The sequence below is a fragment of the Polistes fuscatus genome, unplaced genomic scaffold, assembly GCF_010416935.1.
Source record: "Polistes fuscatus isolate 324 unplaced genomic scaffold, CU_Pfus_HIC Scaffold9, whole genome shotgun sequence".
Classification (NCBI taxonomy): Eukaryota; Metazoa; Arthropoda; class Insecta; order Hymenoptera; family Vespidae; genus Polistes; species Polistes fuscatus.
The window spans coordinates 8,314,713-8,328,850 of NW_025113173.1; the positions used below are offsets into that span (position 1 = coordinate 8,314,713).

General features: G+C 33.6%; 1 protein-coding gene across 1 annotated transcript; it reads right to left on the reverse strand.

Annotated features, from left to right (window-relative positions):
• Window positions 1-12,733: 12,733 nt before the first annotated feature.
• LOC122525760 (histone-lysine N-methyltransferase SETMAR-like) lies at window positions 12,734-13,726 on the reverse strand. Its single transcript, XM_043648686.1, has one exon. It carries the CDS (start codon window positions 13,724-13,726, stop codon window positions 12,734-12,736), a length of 993 nt encoding a protein of 330 aa, XP_043504621.1.
• Window positions 13,727-14,138: the final 412 nt, after the last annotated feature.

The following is a 14,138-nucleotide window of genomic DNA, read 5'->3' on the forward strand; positions in this document are numbered from 1 at the left end:
TCTTTATTTAAAATTTTTATCCTATATTTATTCTGTTATTTTTTACATCATTTATACGAACTACATGTACCTATGTACATAAATATACTTATTTACTTATGCATATACACGCATACGCTGGGGAAAGAAACGTTTTCTTTTCGTTCCTTTTTGAAAAAGAGAAAAGTCGATGAAATTTTAAACGCGAGATTTCCCCGTGCTCTTTTTTCACTCGACAACTCGAAACAAGCTTTTCAAAGAAGTAGTCATTTTAAATAATGCATTGAAACGAAAGCTCAGAAATGAAGAAAAATTAGAAATTATAGGGAACAATCTGTTAGTTTAACAATCTGACTCATGGTGATGCAATTTCTACACTATCGTCGTCATTCTTGAATACTGGAGTATATCTATATACCAAAGTATCACATATGTATTAACTTACATAATATTTACATAGTAATTATGTATTATTTGCGTATATATAATAATAGTCATAGTAATTCGTGCGTTGTGAAAAACATGGCATAAAAATTCGCTTTTCTGACAATTATTTTTCTTTTTTCTGTACAACAGGGTTAGGGAAAAAAATGTACTAGAAAATGGAGAAAATAGATAAAAAAAATAGGTGTACGAACAACGACGAGGTTAAAAAGTATTTTCTCTATTTTTTTTTATTACCACGGGGAACATGCAAAGCTCTTCTTAAACTCAAAACTAAATTGTCAATTTTTTTTTTATTTATATATATTATTTTTTTAATATTTCACTTTCGTTCGAACGAAACAAATTTACGCGGATGTATCGCATGCATTCTCGAATACGCGCCTATTCAGATTAATTATTTTATATGTAAAATATTCGATCGTTTCACGGCGTATAAAGGTAACATATATGAATGTATAAAAAACAAAAAAAGAAGCATAAAGAAAAAGAAATTCATTAGAAAAAAAATATAATATTCATATATATAATTTTTAATACCTACGTTTTTTTTTTATAGAAAGAAAAAATTAAAAATTAAGAAAAAATAAATAAATTTATCTATCTTTCGATTATAATATAAAGAATAAAAGAAAACAAATGTTATGTTTAATACGTTTGTTTTTAATTTGTCCTTTCATTAATAAACTGGTTGACGATGATCGGTAAAGTGTCTTTTCGTATTTTCTATAAGATGAAAACGAAAACAAGTGCACGTTGAAATGTGAAATAACTTTAGAATCGATTTTTCTTTCTTTCCTATATTAATCTCTCTCAGTATTACACATCATGATTAGTCCAGTCAATTAGAAGTCGAAATCGGCGTATAAGCGCGGTAGATATATAGAACGCTCGACGCACGACGGCCAAAACGAAAAATGCTTGCTACCGAAAGAAAAAATCTTATACGGAACGCTCAACCTAAACCATCGATGGCTAGGAAAAGAAATACTCGCTGTCGCCTAAACAAATAGAAGGGGAGAAATATCGGTTTCTTCTTTCAGTCGCACTAGCATTCAAGATCGTTCGTTTGTGTTTAGTACACACGGACGGTAGCACGCACACTAGCCCGCTCGCGTGTAAAAGCCGACTGAGAGGCGGGACTTGCTTCCCCACTCTTACAATTATTTTCCTAACTTCAATCCAATTTTATACGCTTATTTTTGCAAATACGAAATAAACCTTAAAACAATTTTTATGTATTTTCAATTCTCTACAACTTTTGTTTAAAACTTTTTTCGATTAAATGCCTATATTCTAAGATAAGGCTATTTTTCCCTTTTTCTCCTTTTTTACCTTTTTTCTCAAAAATTTGAGATCCAATTGCAAAAAAATTAGCACCAATCGATTCAGCGTCGTCGACTTACCCTTAGATCAAAGAGTCAAGATTATAACCGAAAACCAGATTTCGACTTCTAATTGACTGGACTAGATGTGTAACATCGTGTTTCACGTCAAAACCAGAAAGCTGGGTTTGCGAATAACAACGGGTCGATTCTTCTTTGTTAACGTGGAATGATCACGTTTGTTTCATTTCTACTAAAATTCTTGTTAGTGTTGAAGGGCATGAAGGAGGAGTATACGTTACACAATTTAAATGTCTCGAAAAGTAAGTCATCCTTTACTCTATCCCTACAATAATTGGAGGGAAAGAAATGATTAAATGTCTGTCTTCCGATTTAAATACGTAAAGTTAAATTTAGTAAATTAAAAGTTAAATTTACAATAAAATTATAGACCGAATATTATAATAGAAAAAAATACTTAAAGTTTTATCCGCTGATTTAAATAATGAAATCTAGATAAAAGAAATTATTAAATATTAGATTTATTAATCGGAAGAAAACTTTTGGTAAATAAGAATTTGAAAAATGTTTAGCAACGTCACTTTTAAATCATAGGATTTCTTAAAGTTGCGACCTAATGTGGTCGCGTAACTATTATAGATTTGGAGATTGCAGAAATTGTAGCAAAACGAATCAATTTTTGGACGTGTAACGACCAAAACCTAATTTAAAATCAGTTAAGCAAGACTACACGTATAGCATGTCAGTAAGTTTATGATATAATAGCAAAAGAGAAGATAGTATAAAGTTTATACACAAGATCGTAAAAATATTTGCTCCAATAAAAGGAGTCGTCGAGTAGAAAAGTTTAAGGTTGAACCGACCTTTTCTAAAATGAAAATACATCAATAAAAGATCAATTTATTTTTCAATTTCGAATTGTAGAGAAGTATATACCCACATACTTAAATATTTCATTATTCGCAATTTAATACAGATAGAAATTATAAATAGCAGTTATAATTAAATATAATTAGTTATTAATCAACGAGATTGTAAATACGCGCGATAGATCAAAGCTTTGGATTCGTGTCGAATACAAATTTTCATTCATTATATTTTATATGTGCAACGTAAAAAGGTATTGTATCAAACAACAAATTACTTTAAAAATATAATATCGATGTGTGACTTACGATTGATAGGTGTGCTTGGAGTTGCAGTTACTGAAAAAAAGAAACAAATTGGGAGATTAAGATAAGCTAAATGTTAAACGATTATTATATTAAATGTTTCATTGATCGTAATTTTAATTATTTGTCCTAATATTTCTACAATTTTATATATTATTTTATTTTTATTTTAAAGTTTATATTTATGTACGATGCCAATTAAAAGTAGTATTGGCATAAATTAAATTATGAGAATGAGAGAATGAGAAAAAAGGGGAAGAAGAAAGAAGACAACTTCATGCCGTATACATGCAATCGATTGCCGCGCGTAGTAAATACTGAATAATTTCATGGTGTCGTTTTTCTAGACGCTCAGAACAAAATCACCCCCCATTACCATTTTCCCCAACGCGCCAAAAGAAGTATAACTTCAAAAAAAGAAAAAAAGAAAAATAAAAATTGTTTCTCTTTGATGTTTCGTTTAAATTTAAGTCGAAAAAGAGTAATTAAAAAAAAAAAAAAAATAATTAGGATAGGATAGAATCATCGATTTAAGTTCCACATTAACTATCGTCTTGTTTTCTTTATTTCCTTTCTATCTCATGTCCGGAGAAGCTTTGAACTTTTCCTTCACTTAAAATAGCAATAAGACTGTGTATTAGAACGAGTGAGATGGGGAAAGAATTAAATAGATGGATAGATAGAGAAAGAGATAGTTCAATTGAGTTAAGGCTTTATCTTTCAATTTCCTTCTTTAACAACTTTTCGTGGTTGGTTGCCACGATAAGCGTTTCTAGCCAAGTAAACTTCCTTTCGATATCCTAGTCGATTTGTCGATAAAACTAAACGTACGATCCTTCTTTATTACCTTTCTTACTACATTTTTTGATCGATATTTTATTTCAACAAAGAAAAGAGAAAGAGAAGAGAGAGAGATTTTATTAATAATTGTTAGAAAGATTTTTAAGAATAACCTTTGATCGTCATTACGTTGAATACTTTCGTATTATGTTTTTCCTATTCTTCTTTTAAAAATTAAATCAACTTCCTTTTCTTTCTCTTACTTTCATTTATTTTTTGAAAAATAATAACAACGAATGATAAGAGTAAAAAATGTAAGGGCAAATCGTTCGTTATTCGTCGCTAATTTACCACTGTTCTCTATCCATGATCAATGATTATAAGCGCCATAACAATGAATCAGAAATCGTTGCACAATGCGCGTGAATAATTAAAATTGTTGCGTATGGTATAATCTAAACCTAAATTAATAGGTCATATTGTCCAGACGATAATAGTCATTATGATAGCGTACGTGCACGATGCAGACAAGATTGATGCTTTCATACGAGTTTCATAGATTTACATTTACCTATATATTTTATTGATTATATATGTATGTATATGTAAATGTTTGTATGTATATATTAATACATATGTTACAATTTTCTTTTTAACGTTTATAAATTATATGCAATCATCGATGGTATTCCTTTCGGTGTTAACAACATCCTGTTCGTCAAATGAAAATACCAACTCTCGAGCTTGATGACATACCGGTGTTACACTATGTTACATTATCGTACGATCAATTATGCGATTAATTATAAAGACCTTTATTAACGAGCTTCATAATTCTATCATTGAAAAGGTCCTTTAATGATCGTTGTAATCATCCGTTAAATGTTCGATTTAATACCGTTATATATACATAGATATATATACATTTACATGCACGTTTAATAACTCTTTAAGAGGGATTAAGAGAAACAAGGACAACAAATTTGCTTTTGCGCTTGCTATAGTTACAATTTATATTCTAATTGTTTCGTTAATGCGAAGAAAAAAAGTTGGAGGAAATTTTCCAACAAAATGCAACGGGAGGGAAAGAAAGAAAAACAGAAAAGCAAAGAAAAGAAAATAAATTACGTTTCATTGGGGGAGTTTTCAGTCGCGTCTGGCTCGCGTCTGTTACACAATTTCATCTAAACATAAACGTATGCGTACACGTATAACACATAAATACGGAAAAAGATGTGTATAGTCTACACGCGCAAGTATGTAGCTCAGCAGCTTTCATACGAATTCACGCTTATCCCTAAATATATTTCGCACTCGGGATTTTACCGCACCCGGCCAATTTTCCCAACGATGAAACGAGTTTTTCCATATTTCCGCGGCCGTGGCTCGCTCGTTATCCGTGTATACCGACCGCAGAAAACACCCATTCCTTTCCTATCCCTCATCCACCAACTTTTTCCGTTTTCTTTATCATAGCGAATACTATCGGTCTTCATTTATGCAAATCCATGCTCGGAACAGCTCTTTCTAACGAAACTCGTCTCAAACTCTAAGTTATAAGGTAAAATCGTTAAAACACATTGCCGAGAAATGAATAAAATAAATTTTGTAGGGCATATTCAATTATTTATTTGCTTGTAACTAAAAGAAAATGACAAAATATTCAACGTTGTAATACCTAGAGATGAAGAAAAAGAAGAAGAAGAAGGTAGTGGGTGGGTAGGAGTGAATTAAAAATTATAATCTTACGGGAGGTTTTCTATTTTTCATTTTGCTAACAAACGTTAAGTTTGAATGAACATTCTGGTAAACAATTTCCTTTATCTAGCCCTTTAAATGCCACGTTTCGCTGTTAACCTTCGTCAATCTTAATTCGGTATCTATTAGTATCATTACCTGGATTTTAATTTTCTGTTTCCTGAGTTTGAGTTTGTTCGGTAACGATATATATTACAACAGAATGTAACTAAATTATATATACATATATATTTACTTGTTAGTTTCTAACGGAATCCTATTTTAGTTGAAGCGAGTACACCGTACGTATGCAATCCAAGCTGCAAAAGTAATCGAATTTCTAAAGCAATCATAATGTCGCGTTTCAAATTAATTTGAAAAAGAAATGCTTGTCGTAGTATGCAGTAATTCAGTATGTAAGTAAGTAAGTAAGTAAAGTAAGGTAAGAAATAGAGAAACAGAAGTTAGAAGATAATATTGGGGTTAACATCTAGTAGGTTGTGTGTTATTTTAAGCCTCTCAAATATTCAATACTAAAGTTAAACCAATCCTTGAATCGTAAAACTTATTTTAGTTCCTTAATGATTTTTTCCCAATATTTAGACAACATTCCTTTTCATCCTTTTATTTGAAAATCCCAAGAGGGTCGTAAATTATACAAAAGAAACTTCATTTCTGTTGAATTCTCAAACTTTTTTCAAAAGAAATGTATTTAGACATCTGCTCCGAAATAATTGTAGGCTCTTGAGTGTTATATGGTTATAAGAAACAAATTATATTTGCATTTTTTTGTTCTCGTTCTTTATTCTAGATATTTGTCCTTGATTTTTTACCTGGGTAACAATAAATTTTATATCCCTATAAAATTGGTATCTACAATTTGTTCCATTATCAATATTACTTTTTTATTGTATTTATACACCAACTGTTTTCCTTATACGCTTTCTTGTATAAATTTTATAATTTCTAAAGTACTTGTGTCTACAATTTGTACCTAATTGAATATTACTTTCGTTTATTGTATTTATACATCAACATTTTTTCCTTATACACTTTCTCTTCTCTACTTCTATTTTACTTTTTTTTTCTTTTTATTAAGTAAATGTATTTGAATTCATTATTTTATTATTTTGATTTATACGAGAAAATATAAACATAAACTATTTGAAAATAGAACCCTATTGCTTCTTTAACTATTCTAGAAAGAGAATTTAAGAAGATTTCAATGTATACTTTTGCCTTCTTTTCAAACCCCTCTACATTTATTCCTCCCCACTCGCCCTTCTACCTTTCGCATTCTAACCGTTACTAATTGTAAGTTGTATCAGTTTAATTACTCATCCTTCTGTTTTTCGTAATCCTACCGTTTTCCAGCAATTAACGTGATAACGTTGTTTTATCGTGCTTACGTATCATTAAAGTAGCATAAAACATTGCTGAAGATAGTTGTAGTATTATTACGATGCAATTAGCTTCATTGTCTTCTTTCTGTTTTTCTTCTCTATTTTTTTTTCTCTCTCTATTTTTCTATTTTTTTCTTATTTTATTCTGGACACTGAATCAGAGTTATAGATATTTTATAATATAAAATAAAATAAAATAAAATAAAATAAAATAAATAAAAAGAAATAAAAGTAAATCCCTCGTTTGAAATCTAACGTATGGATTAGTTGAAAAGAAATTATAGAATATTAGAATTAGAGAGTTTTAGATTTTTTTATAATATAATATTAAATAATATAAAATAAAAAAAATAAAAGAAAATAAAAAAAAAGAAATAAAAATAAATCCCTCGTTTGAAATCTAACGTATGGATTAGTTGAAAAGAAATTATAGATTATTAGAATTAGAGAGGTATAGATATTTTTATAGTATAAAATATAGTAAAATAAATAAGATAAAATAAAATAAAATAAATAAAAAAAAACGAAATAAAATTAAATCCCTCGTTTGAAATCTAACGTATGGATAAGTTGAAAAGAAATTTACTTTAGTGAATTGTCATATGTAGAATATTTATATCCTCCTCTTTCTTTCTATCTCTCCTTCTCACACACTCACCCACTTTCCTTCTTCTTTCTCCTTTCTTTTTATCTCAGTCATCACTTTTCTCTCTCTCTCTCTCTGTCTCTCTTTTACAAAGGATACTTTAAGCTGGTCTTTGTCATTTCCTTCACAGAAATTTTAGCGTCTCGTGGGTATAATATTACTACGGGAAGATATATAAATGAATTTAAATCCCGAGGGCAAGCTTAACGAGTCACGTGCAATGTATTTCTCTTTTCTATCCTATTCTTTTTCTTCTTTTTTTCATTTTTTTTTCTTTATTAGCTATTATCATAGCCACCACCGCAGCTGTCATCGTTTCCGTTCTCCGTCTGTTTTAAAAATTATTCCTAGTAGACTTTTTTAAGCTTCTGTCATCTAATATTATAACGCTCGTTGCCCTTTTCTATCTCCTCTCTTTATCCTTCTCTTTCACTCTTACTCTTTCTCCTTGATAGATTTATTAGGATGAAACATAAAAAAAGAGGAAAAAAAAGAAAGAAAGGTTTTTAATAATTATTAATCGATCACACACCGGTACAAAAATCTATATTCGTCATTTCCATTATTTATTCGACCAAAAAGGAAAAAGGCTGAATGATTTGTTTTTCGATATAAAAAAATATAATTATTTAAATGTACCACATCTATATATATCTTGTATCATTAGTTAATAAAAGTATACGTAACATACATATACGCGTAGCATAGTCTAGAAAAATTCTATAGAAAAAACAAAAAAACAAACAAAACTACAACAACTGATCATTGAATATTTGCTTTCATATATTATATTTTATTTTATATTTAATTAGAATTTCACCATATATATATATATTTGTTATTAAAATTTATATATATTATTATCTTAAAAAACAAACAAACAAAAATACAATAACCGATCATTGAAAATTTGCTTTGATGTTTTAAACTTTACAGCATATAAGCACACAAGATTCATAAAACCGTTACTTTCAATAGCGGACAATTCTTAATAATTGCAATAACCTGTTACCGTAAGATACATAAGACTCATAAGAAGGGTCATCATAACTAACATAAGAACCGACAAATACTGAACTAACTAACTCTTCACTCCTCTCTCCTCTAGCCATATTCTCCGACTGCCCTTTTATACTTTTCCGGAGCATCGGCCTCCCTCCACGGGTGACGCATACAGCCTCTTACTTACTGTAAGAGTTCCTCACACTTAATCTTAAGAATATCGATATCCTAAACAAACATCCGCACGCACTCACACTATTGCAGGCGCCAACGTGCACGAACCTGCATAAGACGTTTACAATCGGCCAGTCCTGACGGTGACCGCCCTCGGTCACTAGACCATCACACATACATAAAGACGAAACGTAAAATGAACATGAACATAAAGTTAATACATACATAAGAAGTACATGAATACAAACATAAAAATACAATCAAAAATTAACACATAAGTAAAAGTAATAATCTGAAAGAATAAAAATATAAGATAATCCATATATAAGAAATACAATTAAAAAATAAAAGCAAACGCAAGGCTAGTATAAAAGATCCTAAAAATGCTGATATAAAAGGGTCTAAAGATTAATAAACGCATACATAAGAAATAAAATCACTCGGATACAATATTTCTTTTTCCTTTTTTTTTTTCTTTTCGATCTAATCAATAACTAAAATAATATTTATTCTTTGGCCTGTTCCGTTCCTCGCCAGGGACGCATGTTACAATATTCCCATGTTCCCTGATACGGTCTTTGAGATATTTGGAAACCTTTTATATCGGCAACTACATATCTATCGTTTCGTAATTTCTTTATAACTTCGTACGGACCCCTAAATTTTGGTATCAGTTTCTTTCCAATCCCTACAGTGCTATCAAAATTCCTTACCACCACATAATCACCGACATTAAATTCTGACCGTATCTTATGATGGCGTTATCATAATACCTCTTGTTATAATTTTGCTTCTCAGCAATTCTATCTTCGGCCTTATTCCTAATTGCTTTTAAATCGCGTTCGCTATTCGTAATGGTGTTTTCTAGATAACTACGGAAATTATCGACAATGTCACCCCTCTGAGTTAAACCGAATAATAATTTACTAGGAGATTCCCCGGTTGATGCATTCGGACTGTTATTTAACACGTTGACTGCTACGCTTGTTTAAAACAATATCCCCGTCAGGCTACGCGTGCTATTGTAAGATGCGTGCTGATATCTGCTACGATTCTCACTTGTCACGTTATTTCTCTGCACGAGCAGTTGTAATCTTTGCCGTGTACTGAGTAGTACAATTTAAAATCTCTGTCCATAATTTTTTAATGGTGAAGATAAAGATGAAAAAGTCAGTGTGCAAAGATTCACATAGCAGTGAAAGGAAGACTAGTCACGCTAGTTGCTCAAATTCGGATAGCAGCGATGAGGAAGTAATCAGATTGCCCAAAAGAAGAAAAGTAAATCGAATCATATCGTCGGATTCTGATACGGATACGTATAAATGCAATCTTAGTGATAATGAATTAGGAAACCTACTACATTTTGTCCAAGCTGCCCTGGTCAACCGCAACTTTGCAGCGAATGCTTCAATATTTTGCACTGTAAATAATTTTGTTAATAAACGATTTTTAAAAAAATTCAACAGTATTATTATCTCCTGTCAAATTTTTATCTAAATATGTTCGGAAATCCTTTGGAAGGAGTCACGGAAGTAAAGAAGAAACGGCTCGATGAGAACTCTTGCTGTCACCCGAATATGGGTGACGTGGCCTGATGAGAACTTTTGCTGTCACCCGAATACGGGTGACATGGCAGTCAACGTGTTAAAGCGAATTAAATATCCGTTAAAAATTGATGCCAATCTTTTCCCGATGATTTGTCATTTAATTTAGCTAACATTAGAACTATAACTAATTTATGCTTTAACTCTTCCATTGCTCGCAGGTGCTCCTCGCCGAAAGCGAAGGTAACATTCTTTTTAAGTGAGTCATAAAGTGGTTTGGCCGTAAGGGCGAATCCTGCCACAAATTTTCTAAAATAGGCACATAATCCTAAAAATCTTTGTACGTCATTAAGTGGTATCGGGAAATTTTCAATAGCCGCTACGCACCTGACAGTCGGCTTGATTCCTCCTTCCAGCAAATCTCCTATTATTTCCCGAACTTAGTTTTTCTCGACAAACGATAAGCGACGAGAAGAGAAATAAGATGGCTGATGCTCTTGTAATGTTAATTTCGGCTCCATGCTTATTCTAGGTTTTTCCGGACGAGGTGCATCTAAGTAATTTACCTTTAAGATTTCCTTTAAATCATTTTGTTTTTCCACCGCGATTTCGGGATTAATGTCTAATTCGGTAGTTTGATTATCGGTGGAATCATTTATTTCTATATTATAATCTGATCTATCACTACCTCTTCTTCGGAGCGCTTATCTTTTCTGCTAAAACCTAATCCACATTTTTTAAAGCGTCGCGACCTAAAATAACGGAGTTCACCATTGTAGATTCCGGTACAACCAACAGACGAGTTTCAACCCTTTCGCCGTCATCTAATCTTAAACTAACTTGTATCGAGCCGTGTACCTGCAGACGACTATGAATAATACCATAATATTCACTTCCGAGTTCCGGCGCAGAGTCGATCGGTCCCATCACTAACCCTTTCTTTATGAAACTCACGGGGCTGCGCCGGAGTCAAATAAGGTGTTTAAAACTAAAATGTAGTGTATATTGCCTGAATCGACATCATAAGTTATCTTCCTGATGTAGTCGTCATCGGTGGTCACGTTCCTGGTGACGCTGTGGACTTCGCCACCCTTCTCCGGGCATTCTTGTCAAAGATGTCCATGTTTACCGCATTGTAGCAGCTGCCTCTTTCCCTCTTCGGACGGAGGCAGTTCCCCGCAAAATGTCCTCACTCTCAGCAGTTGAAGCATCTGGCATAAGTTTACTCCGGCGGCCTCTTATAGTCGATCGGTTTTCTTTTTCCTTCACCTGTCGGCCGCCTTCCTCCGTATTTTGTAGGAATTCGAGGGCCCGTCGCTCGAATCCTTAACCCGGCGTTTAGCGTTATACTTTCAAAAGCCGTCAGCAACGACTCCTGGTCTCGGAAACCAATCATCCGGGCCTGGTTTCTTAATGCAATGTCTGGAATGCCGTCTATCGCACACTCCAAAATTTATTTTCCTGGGGGGGGGATTCGGTAACTAAGAATAATTTTATCATGTAGGTAATCTCTAAACGATTCGTTGCCGTTCCACCTCCTCAAAATGTCTTTTAAACGTGATAACACTTTGTCGCGAGCTAAACATCTTCTCTATTGCTGCTAATAATTCCTCCATTCCATAAGTCACGAATTCGGGTTTTGAGTGAAACCATCGCAATGCTTTTCCCCTCAACTTTAGTCTAATTATCATAACAATTTCGGTATCCCGAAGCTGGTCCATTCGTTGTATATAGAGAACTCGTCTCTCCTACACGATAAAGGTATTAACGCTTCCATCAAAACGTCGATCATATCGGAGATTACACTTAAGCTGACCTCGCAGTGTCGACCATTCACTCCCGGTCGTTGTTCCGTTGATCCTCTGAGTTGTCCGACCTCACGCATAAGGTCTTCTACCTGCCGACGGAGACTTTCTACTTCGCCGACTTCGGTAGCCGGTGTTTCTAATGCGGTCGCTCCGTCGTCGTAAGTTGTATCTAAGATGGCTTCATCCCTCTAATAAGGTTCAGCTAAATCTAATCTTGCCATTAGCTCGGCTTTCGTGCCGTACGTCGCCAAGCCTAGAGCGCGTAACTTTTCTCCTAGCTCAGTTACTCTAAGTTTGCGGGTTGTTGCCATGTTTCTTAATTTTCGTAGACACTTTCAGTGCAAACGTTTTCTAAATTTTTAGATTTTAAAAGTTAAGTAACTCAAACACGTAACTGCACCAATATCTTCACTAATAACGTAATAGATTCAAATCCACTTTTCATAACACACGCGCGAATCGCGAATTTATAATTTAGCGAGTTTGAATCCCACTTCTGATATTTGTAAACTCCACAGCACATAAGCACATAGATTTCATAAAACCGTTACTTTCAATAGCGGACAATTCTTAATAATTGTAATAGGTGGACCGGAAAGTAATGTCGTTTTCTTACGCTAAATACAAACACATACATTTTTAACGAGTCTTTATTTTTAATCAATGATGTATTCCCCATCATTGTCAATAACCTTTTGCTATCTAGTGAGTAAATTTTCAATCCCTGATCGATAAAAATTAATTGGTTTTTCGGCAAAATATCTAGAGATGGCATTTTGGATATCATCCAAATTTGCAAATGTTTTGCCACTTAAAAAGTGTTGCAGCGCTCGGAATAAGTGGAAATCCGATGGTGCAACATCGGGCGAATATGGTGGATGAGGCAGCACCTCCCACCCCAATTCATTAATTTTTTCTAGAGTTCGCCTTGCGCAGTGCGGTCTTGCATTGTCATGTTGGAGAATGACGCCTTTTCGGTTGACAATCGCTGGCCACTTTTCAATTAAAGATTGATTGACTCGCTGCAATTGTTCGCTGTAGAGGTCTGCAGTAACAGTTTGTCCAGGTTTCAGTAATTCAAAATGAACAATGCCGCGAATACTCCACCAAACACACAAAAGCGCTTTTTTGGGGTGTAAACCTGGCTTAGCAGTACTCCGAGGGATTTTATTTGGAGAGAGCCACTGCCTTTTGCGTTTTGGGTTATCATACAGGACCCATTTCTCATCTCCTGTGATCAAGCGATCAAAAAACGCTTCTGTGTTGTGTCGTTGAAGCAATAAGTTGCATGTGATTGATCGGTTAGCCTTATTCTGTTCGGACAGATTATGCGGGACCCAAACACCTGCTCTGCTTACTTTCCCAATCTGCTTCAAATGTTCTTGGATGGTCGACCAAGGTAGGTTGAGACTGTTTGACAATTCCTCGATCGTCTGACACGGATTTGCTTCCACTTCCGCCCTTAACACGTCGTTGTCTAACGCTGATGGTCTTCCTGATCGATACGAGTCGGAAAGATCAAAATTACCCGATTTGAACTTGGAAAACCACCTTTGGCATTTACGAATGTCCAGTGCATTTGGATAAACATCGCAAATGTTTTTGGTAGCAACTGTTGCGTTATTTCCCTTGCGAAACTCAAAGAGCATGCAATGCCGGATGTGTACCTCTTCTGGTATTTGGCTGGCCATTTTACCCAAAATTACAAAAAAAATTGTAATTCAATTGTCTATAAGTAAAGAAATCACTATAACCTCACAATGTCTTTGGTACGCCTCTGAACCAAACAATGAGCTGACAAATGACAATCAAGTATTGGCATGCGCAGAAACGACATTACTTTCCGGTCCCCCTAATAGTAACCCGTTACTGTAAGAGATACATAAGAATCATAAGAAGGGTCATCATAACTAACATAAGAACTGACAAATACTGAACTAACTCTTCCCTCTCCGTATTCTCCGACTGCCCTTTTATACTTTTCTATCGAAAAACGGAGCATCGGCCTCCCTCCACGGGTGAGGCATACACCCTCGTTTCCTCACACTTAATCTTAAGAATCGATATCCTAACAAAAATCCGCACGCACTCACACTAGTGCAG

What these genes read in the sequence shown, in the direction of transcription:
- LOC122525760 (XM_043648686.1), bottom strand. Translation starts at nt 13,726, where the DNA reads ATGGCCAGCCAAATACCAGAAGAGGTACACATCCGGCATTGCATGCTC.